Source organism: Propithecus coquereli, unplaced genomic scaffold (assembly GCF_000956105.1).
Source record: "Propithecus coquereli isolate 6110/MARCELLA unplaced genomic scaffold, Pcoq_1.0 Scaffold1, whole genome shotgun sequence".
In the NCBI taxonomy this organism is placed as follows: Eukaryota; Metazoa; Chordata; class Mammalia; order Primates; family Indriidae; genus Propithecus; species Propithecus coquereli.
In genome coordinates this window covers 3834041-3852837 of record NW_012133857.1, presented here as the reverse complement: position 1 = coordinate 3852837, position 18797 = coordinate 3834041, and the positions used below count along the sequence as shown (strand labels likewise).

The 18797-nt window shown below is 42.0% G+C and overlaps 1 protein-coding gene across 3 annotated transcripts in view; it reads right to left on the bottom strand.

The window, feature by feature from the left end:
• Positions 1-18797, bottom strand: part of MYRIP (myosin VIIA and Rab interacting protein) — a 344233-nt gene that overhangs the window by 269811 nt on the left and 55625 nt on the right. For all 3 annotated transcript variants that reach the window (XM_012644759.1, XM_012644829.1, XM_012644902.1), the window contains exon 2: positions 15655-15798. In XM_012644759.1, coding sequence (XP_012500213.1) covers positions 15655-15764 — 110 coding nt within the window. In that variant the 5' untranslated portion in view covers positions 15765-15798. The remainder of the gene's footprint in view (positions 1-15654; positions 15799-18797) is intronic.

The following is an 18797-nucleotide window of genomic DNA, read 5'->3' as shown; positions in this document are numbered from 1 at the left end:
TTTTTGCTTGCCATATTTTTTTTCTTCCTTCTTGATATTCTAAGATTTCTTCTATTATCATATTATCACTTCCTTTCTGTTTGGAGAACTTTTTTAAAACCATTCTTTTAGCAAAGGTCTACTGGCAAGAGAGGCTTCGTTTTCCTTCATCTGAAAATGTCTTGATTTCCCCTTCATTCCCGAAGAGTATTTTCACTAAGTATAGGATTCTGGGTTGACAGCACTTTCCTTTCAGCACCTGAAAAATACATGCCACTTCTTTTCTGGCCTGCATGGTTTCTGTTGAGAAATCTGCTGTCATTCTAATTGTTTTTCCTCTAAAGGTAAGGTGTCATTTTTCTCTCAAGAGTTTTCTGGGTTCATTCTGTCTGATATTCATTTAGCTTCTTCTTTTTTTTTTTTTGGTTTGTGTCTGTTGTCAAATTGCAGACGTTTTCAGCAATTTTTCTTTAAGTACTTTTTCAGCTCTCTTTCTCTTCTGTAATTCTAATAATATGAATTTAGATCCTGAATTGGAATCCTACAGGTTTCTGAGGCTCTATTCATTTTTTAAGTCCAATCTACTTTCTCTCTGTTGTTCATATTAGCTAATTTCTATTCTTCTATCTTTTAGCTCACTGATTCTGTCCTCTGTTCTTCTATTCTGCTATTGAGCTACCATTATTGTATTTTTCAAATTTAAAAGTTTCATTTGGTTTTTTTAAAATATCTTTTATTTGTTTGCTGAAATGTTCAACTTTTTTGTTAAAGCTTTTTTTCCCCCCAACATGCTTAAAATTGCTCATTGAAGTATTTTTTATCATGACTGATTTAAAATCTTTGCCTGATAATTTCATCCTCTCTGTCATCTCACTGCTGGCATCTACTGACTGCCTTTTTCATTTAGCTTGAGGTGTTCCAGGTTCTTGGTATGATGAGTAAGTTTTTACTGATGCCTGTGCATTGTTGTATTATGTTTGTATTATGTTCTGAGACTCTGGATCTTATTTAAACCTTTGTTTTTAGCTGTCTTTCCCTGACATCACTCTGGATTTGTTACTTTCAAACAGAGGCAGAAAGTCCAGATTTCCCATTTGGCCTCGGTTGACACCCGAAGATGGAGTTCCTTGTTGCTACTGGGTGGAAATTCTGGCTCCCACATGGTCTCTACTTACTCCACAGTGGGGGAGGCCTCATCACCACTGGGCAGTGGTGAAAATTTGTGCTCTCTACTAGGCTTCCTCTAATACCTCTCTGGCAGGAATGGAGGAAGGGCACCTTGTTTCTGCTAGATGCATATGAAAGTATGGCTCTCCATGTGGCCCCACTTACACCATAAGGGTGGTGGAGACCTTGTTATCAGCCATTAAGGGAAAAAGTCCCACCTCCCAACTTGACGTTTTGGGTAGGAGTGGAGGCCATACTCTATGTTGTTTAGAGTATAGCAGTTATTATCTAAATGTTTTCTGTTTTGTTTGACTGCCTCTTTCCTGGTCCTTTGGCTTCTGTCAGTTTTGAGAGATGAGAGCATTTTTGTCTATGACAATTCATATTTCCAGGTTACCAGCTTTTTCACCTCCAAGTCTCAAATATATGAGGCAAAAAGAAAACCCAGGGAACTCAACACCGTGTCATTCCTCAGTTGCCAAGGTACATAGCTAGTTCACAGTCTTCTTATATTTGTCTTAGATATAGTGTCCAGGTGGTTAGTTATACTGAGTGGGAGGAACAGAAAGAAGTATGCTTACTCCACCTTCCTAGAAGTGAACATCAGCCAGTTGTCAACATTTTTACAATGTACCTAGAGTTGGGCTATAATTTCTCACCTGAATATGTGTGAATATCATAACAAGTTACAAATTCATTTCTCAGTTTTCAAGATTCAGCCCCCCCCAAAAAAATATACTTTAAATGATGATTATTAGTATTTAGTCAATACAGTGAGTTTAAATATTCCCTTGAAAATAGTTGGGGGAGAGGGGTAGATCTCCTGTCATTTAACTGTCTACCTATGTGCACTGAAAAACAAAAACTAAAGACATACTGTCTGTGATATTTACAGAAACAAGGTCAATCTGCCAGTGCTAACTTGCTGCGTCGTTTTATGCAACATGCTTAATTCCTAGGGGCTTGGAATCCACGTTTACGAAATGAGCAGGTTATATCTGAATTCAGGACGGATTTCTAAGTTTCACTTTAGCTCTAAAATTCCATCACTTATTCTGGAATATTCTCTCTCTACTTCAGAGAGGTATCTAAGGTTTGATAATGTCAGTTCTCATGACGGGCTTCCCACAGCTAAAGGGAAGGCATAAATTCAAGTGAAGTTTTGCCACCAGAGGCATCCTTGTTGTTCCCAGTAATGGGAACAGTTGACCAGAATCACCTCTATGTTGGGTGATCAGCAATACTGAGGCCTCTAATGATGCAGTAGAGCAGATGCCTTAAAAGTGAAGGGACTAGAGGATGAGGACTGGCCCTCAGGATTCATGAGGAACCAGCCCAGGAAGGAGAGCCTCCCTAACTATGGGTCTTCCACACACATGACTTTGGAAACCACCTTCCAGGCAGGAATGTTAATCTAGGAGAAAACAAACATTCTCAGTAGCTGCATCCCATCCCAGGCCAATGAGTCTTGCTGGGCTGCCTACGTGTGTTCAGAACTTCCACTTCGCATTTAAAAGCACCCTTTTAAATGCACCCTTTTAAAAGCACCCTTTCGTATTTCAGCTATCAAAGAAGAAAGTATGATTTTCTCAGAAATTCTCTCCTCATCTGCCCACTGTACAGACCCCATTCTGTACTTCGCATAGAAATGCTTTGTTTCTACAACCAGAATGCAACAGAAGCTACTAAACAGATCCTACAGAAGGTATGCAGGGAAGCAGAAAATACATGAGACAACTTCCCTAAATAAAAAGCATCAGAGTATTCAACTCTACAGGAAAAAAGAAAAGCCTCGGCAGCTAGGAGTCTCCTCTGGCCGCAAGCTGGTACCTGAGTGAATATACAAAATGAAGAGAAGCATCAAAGGTCTAAATAGTGAAGCATCAGCCATAAAACGAACACTAGCATTTATTTCTGCTTGTAGGGAATTGCCTAATAACAAAAAAAGAGAATGTACTTTCCTTTAGGAAAAGCCAAACCAAAAAATCATGTCAATTTACTAAACAGAAATGAAAATTTAAAGGTAAATATAATTATGTAATTCATAGACCAGATCAACCAGCCAGGAGAGAGCCACCAAGAGTTCTTACCCTGAGTTCTTATGAGTCCTTACTGTGTTGCAGGGGCCGTCCAAAGGGCTTTCATTTAAAATGAGGGTTAAGACTTTTAACCATCACAAGGTGCCAGTCAGGTGCCCCCAGCACTTTCATCGTATGGAGGGAAAGGCGAAGACACGAAAAGATGGAGCTCAGCAACATAAGCTGCTGGATCTGGTTCTGGATCCACAGAGCTGGATACACCTGGTACCGGGGGAGCTGACCCAGGAGGGATGAAGGAGAAGGTAGAAAGGAGGGTGAGAGTGGCAGAGGGACAGGGCAGGGCAAAGGCCACACGGCAAAAGCCTAGGCTGGGGGAAATGCAAGTCCCTGGCACTTGCCACCTCCTTTCAGGGCTCAGGGATGCTGCACAGGACAGGAGACAAGCCACAAACATTGGCCTGTGGCTGGGATCTTGCAGTCTGACCTGGGACCTTGTCTGTACCTTGCTTCAGGGCAGGCGTGCTCATGTAGGCTCCAGCACTGGTGAGTAGGGCAGCAGGTAGTGGGTAGATGGGATTCTGAGAGCAACACAAAACCAGGTCCCCCAAACCAGGGGCCAGGACCAGCTTGGGAAGTGAGGCAGCCCAGACTCCAGGCACAGTACTGGCATGGAATGGGGCAGAGTCACAGCTCAGGCTCCCTTATGTGGGATGAGAAATGTGGCCCAGGTGGCTGCAAGATGCTCAGCCTGGAAGATGTAAAAGACAAGCTAAGCATCACAAGGTGGATGACTAGGGGTAACTGTCAGAGCTACAGGGGCTGAGCATGTGAACATTAAGGGGTGGGGAGTGCCCTGGCAGAGGCCAAGGAGATATACCATTCTAGTAATAATTCCAGAGGTGGTCAACTAAAAACCCTGCCAACCTATGGGGATGTCACCACATCTGGAGAGCCAGATGTGGCTGGACATGCAGGCTAGGCCCTTCTGGCCTGAGGTACAGGGATAAGAAGCAGCCAAGGAAGGGGGCTTGAGTCCCAGACACACCCCCATCAATAGAGAAGAAGCTCATGCAGAATGGGGGCCTGTGAGTCAGGCCAGCAGGCACAGGTGAACTGCTCTTCGGGGGACTTAAGGAGAAGGAATCTCTGGGATAGGGCAGGAATCTCCCCATCTAGGAGAAGGAGCTCATTATAAGTGACCCAAGAGTTAGAGAGAGGTTGTTGACGAATTTCCTTAGGTGTCAGCTTTGGAAATGGACCAGGAGCTGGGCCTGTTGGCTTCAGGAGCTGGGTAAGGAGGGCAAAGCAGCTGCTGCCCCCAGGAAGGGGCCTGCTTCCGGGCACTGAATGAGGAGGCTGTCACTCCACCAGCACGGCAGGGGTGAGGAAGAAACTCTGAGCCCCACACTGTTCGCTGGTGCTGACCTCTGCTGTGTTTTCAGACCATTTCTGGCTAAATGATTGAGTATGTGCCTGAATTACTGTGTTGATGAAAGCTGCTTTTACAAACTGCTATGGAAACTTTCCTCCTTATTACCTTTCAAGTCCTGAATCCTATGCACACATAATGCCAAAGAAATGTTTTCTGAGGCCAGAGGTCTGAGGAATGAAGGTCAGGCCAAGAATTAGAGCCACAAAAGCTTTATCAGGGCCCAGCAGTTGAGCCTCTGACATTTGCAGTGGAAAAGTAAATAAGATCAGGAATTTAGAACCACAAAAGCAACCTAGTAGAAAATTGTTATTAACGAATATGGGATTATGGGGAGAGTGTATCCAGGATATCCAAATTAGTAACTGTAGATCTTTGAAGGCCACAAATTAAAAAGCAAATAAGGGTATTAGTATGATTTCCTTTTTCTACATTGCAAGCACATTTACAGCATCAATTCTCCTGAAGGCAGACTCCCATAGGCTAACGTCTGATAACTTTACAGTGCCAGAGATGTCACACGAATTATGAATATGGGCCATTCTAAAGCCATATGTTATTTCAGAGGTCATGATATACAGTTCCACCATTAACTTAAGAGGAACATGAAAGGTTCCGTTCTATCCAGAGATGCACACACTCTCCACCGTGATGTGGCATGAACACAGTGCGCTTTCCTTTCAAACTATGCAAGAAAGCCAGTACCAGGGCATGATTGAGAGGCCACTTGCACGTGACTGAGATGACAGTATTTCACAGCAAAGGCCAATATATGACTAGTTAGCTTAAACTTCAGATGCCTAAAAACTATATATAAAAAAGGCATACCCCGGGCCGGGCGCGGTGGCTCACGCCTATAATCCTACCACTCTGGGAGGCCGAGGCGGGAGGATTGTTTGAGCTCAGGAGTTTGAGACCAGCCTGAGCAAGAGCGAGACCCCGCCTCTACTAAAATTAGAAAGAAATTAATCGGCCAACTAAAAATACATAGAAAAAATTAGCCGGGCATGGTGGCACATGCCTGTAGTCCCAGCTACTCGGGAGGCTGAGGCAGAAGGATCACTTGAGCCCAGGAGTTTGAGGTTGCTGTGAGCTAGGCTGACGCCATGGCACTCACTCTAGCCCGGGCAAAAGAGTGAGACTCTGTCTCAAAAAAAAAAAAAAGGCATATCCCTAAACAAAATTCCCAAAAGCTTTCTTTTGAGTTTTATAAATTCCAAACTGCTTAACCCTACATTCAAGACCATCACTGTCCAATAAAAATATAATATGAGCTATATATATATACATATGTATATATAAAATGTAAAACTTTCTAATAACCACATTTTAAAAAGTAGAAAAGAAATAGGTGGAAATAATTTTAATAATACATTTTGTTTAAAATGTAATTATAGAAACATTTCAATATGTAATCAACATAACAATGTGTAATCAATATAAAATGGTTCAGATATTTCACATTCTTTTTTCATACTCGATCGTTGAAATCTTGCATGTATCTTACCCTTAGACTACATCTCAACATGGACAAGCCATAGTCTAAGTGCTCAATGCCACATGTGGGTAATGGCTCCTGTGTTATCCCAACTTCCCACTCCCCGTATTCTGACTTAAACCCCACTGTTTCCTCATCCCTGAACATACTCCTTTTAGTGAGCAACCAGTGCCAGATTTTCCAAGATGGTCCCAATTTCACCCATTCTGTCCCCTGGTGCCAGATTTTCCAAGATGGTCCTAATCTCACCCATTCTGTCGCACAGAGCCTGAGTGTCCTTGTTTTCAGTACCGAGGGCACTGTGCTGCTCTGGCTACCGGCCCCAACTCTAGGGCTACTCTGCCCAGCTTTGAATCCACCTCTCACTATGCGTAATCTGAGAAAGTCATTTAACATTTTTAGAGCCTCGGTTTCCCCATTTTGAAATCAGATACTAATAGTGCATTTCCTATGGTGGTTAAGAATGAGAGAAGGTGATATTCCTGGAACACCGGGCTCTTTTAACGTTGTTAGTAACAGTGGAAGTAGAATTATCAGCAAAGCAATCTCTTCCTCCTCTGCCCCATGACGGGTCCTGATTTGGGGCTGGGAAAACACGTCCCCTTTTCTATGCTTATTACTTTACCCAGGACACTGCCTGCTGCCAATACCTGTGCTTCAATCCACTAAAAAATCCTGTCTATCTTCAAGGGTCAAATCAAATGCACCTCTCCTTCGGGACGTCTTTCCCTTTTCCGACCTCCCTCCTGCAAGATGGAGGTATTCCCGTGGGTCTGCCTTAATGTTTTTATATCTCACCATCTGTAGCATTCTAGTTATTCATAGAGGACTCAGCTGACTTTCTGGACCCTTCCTCAGGGGCTAAGGCCTTTATTATTAAATCTGTGAACCCTTCTCTCTTTCCCTGTCCCTTCGCCCCCTTCATATTTGCCCCGGAGATTCCTGACATACAAATTATAATTTTGAGTCAAAGGATGAATATTCAACAACTTTGATTTAATATATTTGGCCTTTTCACTGTTAACAAAAATACCAATAAATAAGTAAAGGAGAGATTTTTTAAAAATCTTTTGATGTCCCTTCTAGCTTTAAGATCGATCCTCTCCACCCTCCTGCCCACTTTCTGTGGTCCCCGACCTGCCCTCCATGAATCTCCCTGTGCCTCCCAGTTCTGTTTCCTTGTCTTGGTCTGTCTGTGTTGTTATAAAGGAATACCCGAGGCTGCATATGAAGAAAAGAGGTTTATTTGTCTCACGGTTCTGCAGGCTGTACAAAAAGCATGGCACCAACATCTGCTTCTGGGGAGGGCCTCAGGCTGCTTCCGCTTGAGGCAGAAGGTGAAGCAGAGCCAGCTGTGCAGAGACCACATGGCGAGAGAGGAAGCAAGAGAGACAGAGTGGAGGGAGGTGCCAGGCTCTTTACAACAACCAGTTCCTGTGGGAACTAAGAGTGAGAACTCGCCCCTGTGAAAATGACACCAGGCCGTTCATGAGGGATCTTCCCCAATGACCCAAACACCTCCCACCAGGCCCACCTCCAACACTGGGGATAAGATTTCAACATGAGACTTGATGTGGCCAAACAAACCATATCCAAACTGTAGCCTTCCTACTGGGCCTTCCCCCATCACAAAGTGCTTCTCAAACAGAGCTGTGTCCGACCTCCCACTCCACCATAAAAGGCACCTGCTCTCAACTCGGCTCTGACTTTTCAGGGCCTTTCCAGGTGACTGGCTGGTTACCCTGATCTACCAATGCTGTGGAAGGATTTACAGCCTTGAGGCAGTCCCCTGTGAGACAGCAGATTCAGCAAACGGACAGGTTAATGCCACAGGGTTAGTGCAGAGTCCCAAGAGCTACAAATGGCTGGTGGGATGTCAGTGAGTGAGTACACAGTTATTTCATAAACCATAAGGCATGTTTATTCCAACTGAGTAAAAACAAGGTGATCCAACTTCCAGCTTCAAACAAGGATATAACCAGGGGTATTTATTAATTAGATCAATTTAAGTGTCCAAAATAAGGGACAGTGAGAACAAAGGAATTTTACTTTTTGAGATAGAAACTTCTTGAAACATTAAGTTCTTATGATAAAATTTTCATTTGTTTAAAATGAAAATGAATCTTCAATGAAGAAAGATCACTAACTCATTTCATTAAAGCACTGTGTTCTTTCTACTTTAAAAAAAAAAATCTGGTGATTAATCCTTAAAGGAATTTCTGTATAACACAATGGAAACATGAATTATTTCTAATTTCGAGAGAGGTTTGCTTCCCCACCGTGGGTCTTCCACACACCCTGGCAGCTCTTATTTATTTCCTCACACTTAGACCTGACCAACTGGGCATGGAAGAGTCCCCCCCAGAGGTGGCAAAGAGGGTGTGGGCCACATCGGCCAGGGAGTAATGCTGCCATGGTGGGCAGCAGAAACAGGCTCCAAGTGTGTTTATTTCCCCTTCCTTAACGCAGGCCGGGGGAGGGGCCGACACACTGCCATTGCTGGGCTGTGGCCCTACGCTCCTGCGAGACAGGCACGCAGGAAGCTCTCTCACACTCACTGCCCTCCCCTCCTTTCCTTCCCTTGGCCCTGGCCCAGCCTGGCCCTGGCAGTCCTTCGCCAGACTCTGTCAGTTCAGTAAACTCTGATGATCCACAGCCAGTCCCAGTTACGGGAAACAATTTCATCAACTCTAACCCCTGCTGCCCCACAGACCAAGTCCATTAGAGCACCAGCAACCTTTGGAAGTCATCCAGATGCTAACTAGCTTTTGGCAAGCATATATTAAAATGAGAAATTTTAAAGCTGTGGCTATCTCATCAAGGACTCCAAGACTCAATGTGAACCCCAGAGAACTGTGCAATTAACAGTTATTTCTAAAACTGCTTTGTAAACGTGTCTGACAATATAAAATCACAGGGCATAAACTGTGATTCTAGCTGAAGTCTGGAGATCTTTCCACAGGTGTCTTCTGCTACACGAGAGGCCAGGTGGCAGAAGACAGCAGCCCTGGTATCAGGAACCCCAGGTCCTGTCCAGACTCTACCACCAACTGCCCGTGCGCCCTTGGAGCCTGTTGCTTCAACTACAAAGTCAAGGGCTGGGGCATAATAAATACTCAGCTCCCTTTTAGCTCCCACAAACTATATTAGTCAGAGTAATACAATGTTGCTATAACAAATAAACCCCAAGGCCTCAGTGACTCAACCCAACAAATTCATGCCACGTCCCTACTGATCATCAGAAACTCCCTTCCACTTGGCATCTTAGGGACGAGGCTCGCTCCATCTAGCGATGCTACGTCTGCACACGAGGCCTCCTTGGGCCACAGCAGGTGAAGAGAGGCAGCGGAGGCACAGATCTTAGGGCCTCGGCCCGGAAGTAATGCAGGCCCCTCCTCTCACCGTCAATCTTCCAGACCTCGCCCCACAGCCACAACCTCACTGCTGGGGTCACTGGGAAATGAGCAGGAGCACAGGAGATATGTGGAGAGCACTGTTTATCTCTGCCACACAGATGACACTCTATTTACTTATTTTAATAATTTGGTCGATTTATGTATTTATCTGAACAGACATTAACAGAACATCATGATGTGCTACCTGTAGAACTGAAGCAAAAGTTCTTAAAATTAAGTCTCCTGGATACACAGAAAGGCAGATAGAGAGGAGGGAATATGGACTCTGGGGCTGAACACCAAACCAAATGCCCAAAACCTAAGCAGACATGGTCTGCGAGGAACTCGGGAGCCAGGACGATGTTCGAGTCAGAGGCCATGCTGCCCGGGAGTTAGCACAGGAGACTGCTGTACTCTCTTCCATCCCAGGCCTCCTCTACCTGAGTCACACGGGAAGCACCTGGGGTCCCACAGAGAGAACAAGTCTACCCACTCCCACCCTAATCATGCTGCACTGAGATGCGCTGCCGGCCAGCCTGCGGACAGCCTAGGAAGCCATCTTTGGTATTTCTTCCTCCAGTCAGGGCCTCTCTTCTAAGACTTCATTTCTGCCCTGAACAATGTTATCAAAATCTGCTTGGCCAAAGCTGCCTAAGGGTACCTGGTGTGCTACAAATACCACATTCAAATTCTAGAAGAAACAAAGTAATTTGGTAAGATTTCCGAACATCATGGACTTAAATGTGGCATATACACCTAATCATTTTTTTCTACCATATGAAGATTTCTGAAGAATTTTATAATTGAGAGAAGAAAGAGATGGAGAAACTTCATATGACAATGGATAATAATTTCATTACTGGGAAAGCACAACCACTGCAGACAAAGTTGGAAATATTGTTTTTATACTAAATATTAATGATTTTTCTCATTGAATCCTGTTAAACATTCAATATGGATAGACCTGTTTACCATCTTAAAGGGACCAACACTAAGAGGCAGAGAGGGCAATCAAAGCAAAGAAAAATGTAGAAACCTGAAAGTTCACAAAAAGATATGTTCTCAGTGGGCATCACTGAGGCCTGGGACCATGGAACCTAGGAATAGATCTGCGGCAGAGAGAACAGAACCCACTGCATGGGCTGCCTCGCCCCCAGAGGCTCTTCAATGGAGGTGAAGAGAAAGTCAGGGCAGTTGCCAGAAATGCTGACTTTCCTGCAGAAAGGACAGTGTTGAGGTTCAGGAGTGGCCCAGCCTCTCCTGGAATCGTTCTGACCTCTGAGGCTCAGAGCGTTGGTAACCAGCGTGAGGGACTCTGCAACAGACGGACTCATACCGAGATCTGTCTGACCCCAGGCATGCTCTGTGTACGTGCTGCACATGGGGAGAGCGCCCCGCCTCTGCACGCTCCCCAGCATCCTGGCACGGCCTTGCTCATAAGCAAATCACCGCGACTTTGGGTTCCAGGTGACAGACTAAACAAACACTTAATGGCCTCCTCTCCCTCCCAAGACTCCTTTAAAATGACAGCAAAGAAATAAAAGCATAATTAATTCATAACAGTGAAGAGAAAAGGAGGAGGGCAATCAGCCACCTACTGATTTCAGTAAAGTTCTGAAAAAGAGGGAGTAGGAACAGCAAGCTGTATTTTCAGTCACGGTTATATAAGGCTGCTTGCTTATTGGTTTTCAACATTTAGAATCACCCTATGAACAAAACAGGAGAGGTTCAAATATGTTTTCCAAACAGTATGTGAATGCCCGCAACCGTGCATGTGTGACAGTAAAGGCACTGCAGGGAGTGGTTGGGGTGGAGTGGGCAGGAGGGGCAGGCCTGTGGCTTTGCTTACACACAGGGACACCATTTGCACATCGCCCGGTTACAACCAAGAAAGGATGGCAAATGTGGGTGGAACGGGACTCAGAGCTTTCTATTATTTAAGTTTGAAGGGTGACCAATAGCAAACCAAGCCAAAAATAGTAACAAAACCATTAAGAAACAAAAGATAAGGGTAGTATAAGTAAGTGAGCTAAGTCTCCATCATTTACAGCAGAAAACTGAAAGAATGTCTAAAATTGACACACTGAGATATAGCAACAGAAGCACACATCTAAATTTATGAAGGTCATGCCAGGAGGCCTAAAGGATGAAGAACAAAAATGACTAAACATGGAGCAGAGGACTTGGGCTTTTCATTTTAAGGTCTTCTTTACCATTGTATGTGTTACTACTCACACAATATCATCTGATAAAGAAGAAAAACAAAAACTAAAATTAACCAAGTATAACATGGACTTTCCTATGCATTTACCTGAGTAGTCTAGATGAGATTCAAAGCCCCTGGAGGTAGGAGCAGGGGTCGACGTGCCTTTTGTCCCCCAGCATCCTCCATCCATAGCGTTAATGCTGTTGTGTGTCTTGGAGAAACGCAATCAATACTCACTCTACCGTGTTTGCAAATAAGTCCCTCCCTCACTGCCTGGCATTACCTGTCTATTATTCTCAGGCACATCCAGTCCTCTGGACATATATACAGTCTTGCTAGACACACAGCTTTCATGGGAGCAAAGGTCCAGTGACGCACATCTCCAGTGCTGGGGAGGTGCATCATCGTACTGATGTGGCCTCAACAGAATCACTGTACATAGGAAGACCTATGACTACGCCTGTGTGCGACAACTGGTATGTATGTGCCAACTGTGAGGGGCCTGTGCGCGCTGTGAGCTGTGGTGAGCAGCAGGGGACAGCAGCAGTGCGGAACGAATGGGGGCTACCGCTCTCCCCACTGGAGAGAACACTTAGCTATGGATGAAAAAATAAATAAATAGCAGAATTGGGAAGGAGACCCAAGAGAACAAATCGTAAAAAGACCTTCTTAAAAGGGAGGAAAGTTACAACAAATCTAAGCTCCACCTCTAACTCAGCCTAACTATAAGAACAACAAATTAAAAGGAAAACTATTCCTAGAGACACCTAGTGCCATTCTTGCCTTCTGATTTAAATCAGAAATGATGACAAAATTAAGAGACTTAAGATTCAAAACAACCAAATTAATGAGTGGACCTTGTCTGTATTGTGATATCAACGTATTTCCTATGTTCATAAAAAGATGACAGTTGGATAAATTTACTGGATACTAGATGATATTTAGGAATTATTATAAGAAGGAAGGGAGAGAAAAAACACAGCTTTGAAAAGTATTTATCCAGTCTAAATAACTGAGAAAATTTGGGAAGTAGAATCCTGGCTCCACGCCAATTAATTGTATGATTCTAAGCAAGTTTTGTAATCTCTCCATTCTTGGGTGCCTCTGAGTAAACTGGGACCATATTACAAAGAGTATAGTGAGGAATCAATTAGATGAATTGTGCAGAGTATCCAGGGCAGTGCCAGCTCACGGTGACTGCTTTATACCTTTTACTTCTCCTTCCATGAATTCTTCAGCCCCGCGATCTCTCTTTATATTACCATGATATGTTCTGAGGACAATTAATTCACACTTCCATCCTCTATTTATTTACTATTCTATATGTCAGCACTAAAGAACAGATCATTATAAACACTGGATAACCTCTACACCTAAGACATACCCTCACACACCTAGCCAGAGGCTCTAGGTAAATAAAGAACAGCTGGTGAGAAGAAAAGAAAAGTAATTCAACACTGTAAAAGAAAAGAAATGAGTCTTACATTTGTTAAAGCAAAATACTTTCTGTAATTCTAAAATACTTTCAAAATTCAATTCAAAAATACTTTCTATAATACTACTTCCTAGATTCTTTCATTTGCCCTAAATCCAAGCAATATGGAAAAGTGAGACAAGTATTTGGTGATTTCAGTGGTTTTGCAGTGGTGTTGTCTTAATCTCTTTTTACCCAAGAGTAAGACTCTTTGCTGAAATCATTCAGAGTGTCACCCCCACTTGCTAGGTACCTATGAAGTCATGTCACTGGTCATACACAGAAGGACAATAGTGACAACTGCCTTCAGAGAAAAAATGTCCAATCCCAGGACCACAAGTGGTACTGTGACCAGCAGTCCCTCCTCTTTGGCCACTGATGGTTTCAACCACCAATTTTTTCCAGCACGAGCAGGTTCCAGTGACCAAGCATTTGCACAAAACTGCAGTAGAGCTACTGACTGCTGTCCACTAAGACTACACGTCCTCACCAGAAATGTGGTGCTCACCTTGTTGAGTCTACTATAGTGGCTACTGCACAGCCTTTGAAGAGCCAGAAAGCTACTCTCCCACACAGTCTGGCACCTGACTCTGCAGTGATGCGAAGGCAGATCTCCACAGTCAGAACAGGACATTGAACAAGGTCTTGGCTTACCCATATTTGAATTTCCAGGAGACAAACCACGACATATAGATAGTCTTTATGATTCAAAGAAAATATTAAGACCAATTCTTCAAGCCACACATGAAGTTGGTCATATGGATTAACAAGCAATCTGCATTTATCCATTGGTTCCACAGATATTTAGGGCACACCCACTACGTGCCAGGCCCTGTGACCAGCAATTGGAGCACAAAACTGAGGAAGACATGGTTCTTGCCCATGGTCCAGTAGAGGAGAGAAACTGAATGACGCAGGAAAAACGCACACTGCCATGAGGAAACTGGTCTCAATGTAAAATAGTGACCTCAAATTTTAAGCTGGTCTTAGTGTTGCCCAGCAATTGTACTGTATTTACCTATTCCATCTACTCTCCTATCATCTAGGTGACTTTTTCCATTACAACATTTAAATCTCCAACTTGGACCTCCTACCTGCTCCCTTGTTGCATATGTATAAATGTCAACTTGACACCTCCTTCGGGTGTCTAATAATCCTCTCAAATTGAAGGTGCCTAAGACAGAACTCTCAATTTTGCCTGAGTACCAAGTACCCTGTTCCTCTGTCTTCTCTATTCAGTGAATGACAACTTCATTCTTCTAGTTTCCCAAGCCAAAAACCTTGGGGACCTCCTTAACTCTGTTCTCTATTATATTCCATATCCAAATATGGAAATGCAGGATTGTGCCAAAGCTCTAGTCATGCTCTTTCTCACTTGGCTTAAAACTGGTAAATCTTTCCTAACCCCCAAATGGATTATTTTCCTTTCCCCCCTGGAGAACCTCAGACTTTATGTTTCTTGACAATGTTACCTTCTTTGCTAGGCTATAAGCACCCTAGCATAATCACCTTTATTTCTATCATTTTTTGGGGGCCTCACATATAGTATATATTCAATATATGCTTGTTTGATGGAAGATAAGAAATCTGTTAATTAAGTAATTAATTGATTTTAAAAACCATGTGCTGGGCACTGTTCTAGCTATTAGGTATATAATTGTAGGCAAAACAAGTCTTTGCTTTGGGTCTAACGAAGAAGATGGTGATGTGAATAAACTCATGGAATCCCAAGGAGTAACAGAGGAAGCTAATAATGACTCATCACCGGGTTTTATACACTAAGCCCAACACATGATCTCTTTTCTATCACTCTGACTTCTTCTAAGTTTAGGCAGTTCTGTCCAACTGAACTGCAACAGTATTTCCAAGAGCATTCCATAAGGAAATAACTACAGAGGAGTCAGAAGACTACCTCTCTGGGCCTCAGTTTCCTCTTCTACAAAATGAGGGGGTGGTGCTGGGCCAGGTGATCCAATCCCCACCTGATGGTCAGTTTCCTTGTATCTGATCTTCAGAGCTCTTTTCCTGTACCATGGCAGCTGAGACTTCAAACGAAAGATTGTACATATGTGAGTCTAATTCCCCCAAGAATTGTTTACTTTACACTTTGGTTATTCTTCAATAAGACCTGCTAACAGAAGGAAGGAGGAAGCTAAAAGCCAGGAGGAAGCTCAAGACAGCCACCTTCACCACAAACTCCATCCATTCTATAGCTAATGGCAACTTACAGGGTGAGCGGTCCCAGCAAAACCTTGATGGGGAGTGTGAACAGTCACGTTTCTGAACTGTTATCATGACACCCAGTATTGAAGCTGGCTAGCCTTCCTATAGAGTACAGGGAATTCTTCTCTTAAACATATGTGTGTGTCCAAACTGAGGGCCAGCAGCAAGGAACACTCTGAGGTAACCTGTTTCACTTGTCCACATATGGTGCACTGTACCCTGTTGAGTAATAGAGGCATCTCACCTTAGTCGTTCTTCTTCTTTTTTGCGAAGATTGAAGTCTCTCTGAACCACCTGAAGAACATGCTCTGTTTCATCATCAGTCAAACCAGACAGGTCCAGCTTCCTCCCCATGATTTAATACCCCACACAGATGATGAAACAAGACCTGGGAAACCAAAAGGAAAGACGACAAATTGAGAGCAAGATAAAAGCTCCACATGGACCAAATCAACCTATTTTGTTACTAAAACAGAGTTAAATACAGTGTTTATAAGTTATTTATGTAAGGTAGTATCTTTCTCTTCACTCATGCTCACCAATATTTACAGATGACTTCAGCAAGGCTGCAGAGAAACAAAAGATAATTGATCATCTGCCAGTTTCACCATCTCGACAATTAAGAAAAAAAATTATTCTTTTCAACTTAATCATACATAAGACTTAGTATCGATTTCCATAAAATGTCAAAAGGCAATATCCAAAAATTCTAAATTTTTGTGGTTTGAAATTTTAAATACTACATACTATATGTAATTGCAAAATTAAATAAGTCATAATACTTTTTTAAAAAGTAATATCCTATGTATATTATATTGTTTAAAGTTTTAATCACATAACTATGAAATATAAACTAGAAATCAATAGACTTTCTTCTGCAAAAAAATACAATAAAATAATCTCATTTAGCCATTCTCTTCATAGTAGAAAAGATGAAATTTCAGAGAAACACCTTCAAGCAGTACATACCTAAAAATTATGAGAAACCCTATTTTTAAAAATCATTTTTAATGAATGACTGCAGCTAGGGATAAAATAAAATAAATAGTATCAGCAAATTCCCCAGAACTGAAGGCCATCATAAACGTGGATACAAACATCCTCAACAAAATATTAGTAAACCAATCCAGTAAGATATAAAAAGGATTATATCCCATGACAAAGTGGGATTTATCTAAGTAAATCAAGATTGGCTCAACATTCAAAAATCAATCTGTGTAATTCACCTAATAAAAGGGAAAAATCATACGACCATTTCAATAGATGCAGAAAAAGTATTTGACAAAATTCAATACCCATTTGTGGTAGAAACCATCTGCAAACTAAAACTACAAGGAAGGAAACTTCTAAAATCATATAAAGGACATTTACAAAAATTAAAGTAACACCAACAAAAACCTACAACTAATATCATACTCAATGATGAAGACCGAATACTTTCCCCTAAGATCATGAAAAAGACAAAATGTCCACTTTCACTACTTCTAGTCAATACTGAATGTCCTTAGTAAAAAGCCACATTAATCAAGACAGAGTGGTTTTGGCAAATAGGTAGGGATATTAGTTGGCTAGGATTGCCATAACAAAGTACCACAGACCACAGACTGGGTGGCTTCAACAACAGAAATTTATTTTTTTTCACAGTTCTGGAGGTTAGAAGTCTAGAAGTCTGAGATCAAGGTGTCAGCAGGGTTTATTTCTTTTGAGGCCTCTATTCTCAGCTTATAGATGCACATCTTCTCCATCTGTCTTCACATGGTCTTCCCTCGGTACATGTCTGTGTCCAATTTCCTCCTCTTATAGTACACCAGTCATATTAGATTAGGGTCCACCTGAACAATCTCATTCTAATTCAACTGCCTCTTTAAAGACCCTATCTCCAAATACAGTCACAATCTGAGATACTCGGAATTGGCACTTCAAATACAAATTTTGAGGGGATACAACTCAGTCCAGGACATTCCATCCTTTAGCCCCTAAAATTCACGTTCTTCTCACATGCAAAATATATCCACCCCATCCTGACAGCCCCAAAAGTCTTAACCCATTCCAGCATCGACTCTCAGTCCAAAATTTTTTCTAAATATCATATAAATCAGATATGGGTGAAATCTGAGGTATGATTGTATCCTGAGGCAACATTCCTCTCTAACTGTGAGCCTGTGAAACCAGACAGCAAGTTTTTACTTCCAAAATACAGTGGTGAGACAGGCATTGGATAAACATTCCCATTCCAAAAGGGAGAAATTAGAAAAAAGAAAGGAGTTGCAGGTCCCAAGCAGTTTTCATTTAAAAAGTTGAAAATGCATGTACTCTGTGAAGCAGCATTTCTGTCACACTTAGGTATATCCCTCAGATATAATCTTGAAAATATGTACCAAGAGATGAAAATTGGGTTGAATCATATGAAATTTCTAAGTTTGGACCATTTTGACCTATAAAATAGCAATTTCACATAGTTCAACTTAAGAGAAGAATATTAATAGCAATTCAAAATAGCATTTTGAATTTAAAATAGCAAAAAAATAAACTAAAACAAGTAAAACCTAGAAACAACCCCAAACATCCATAACAGCAGGAAGGATAAAAAAAAAATAGCATGCATGAATACAATGGAGTACTCTACCACAGTGCCAAAGAACGTACAATAGGTACATTCATCAACGTGGATAAATCTTAAAACTTGACGTTGAGACAGAGAAGCACACCACGTGTACACACCACATGCATCTGCAACTTTTTAAATGAAACCTGATTGTGTTGCAAAGAGATTGTACCAATTTATATCCCCTAAATGAAAACTGCCATTGTCCCATTTCCTGCCAACATTTGATATAAATTTTTGCTTTGGTGGGTATGAAATGTAGTTTTAATTTGCAGTTCTACAATTACCATTGAAATTAGGCATCATTCCATATGTTTATTTGCCATTTCTATTTCTTCTATATAATGCCTGCTTATATATTTTACTTATTTTCTATCAGTTGCTTGTCTTTTTCCTATTTAGTTGTAGGAGTTCTTTCTATAGTCTAGATATTAATTATTTGTATAGCATGCACACAGTATGACTCTTTTACATAAAGGTAAAAAACATAGAAAATCAAATAATCTATTTTCTAGGAATAAATGTGGCAAAACTATAAAGAGGAAATTGTTACCTCTGAGGAGGGGAGAGAGGATTTCATTGGGGATAATCACAGAGTGGCTTCAAAGCGATCAGTAATGTTCCATCCCAGTGGAGAGACACAGTGTTGCTCTACTGCTTCGTCTTATTAAAAGGTCCAAGTTATATATACTCTTGTCTATAAGGTTTCTTTCTTAAGCATATGAAGTAAAATAAACCTAAAACTGCCTGGGTGCGGTGGCTCACACCTGTAATCCTAGCAC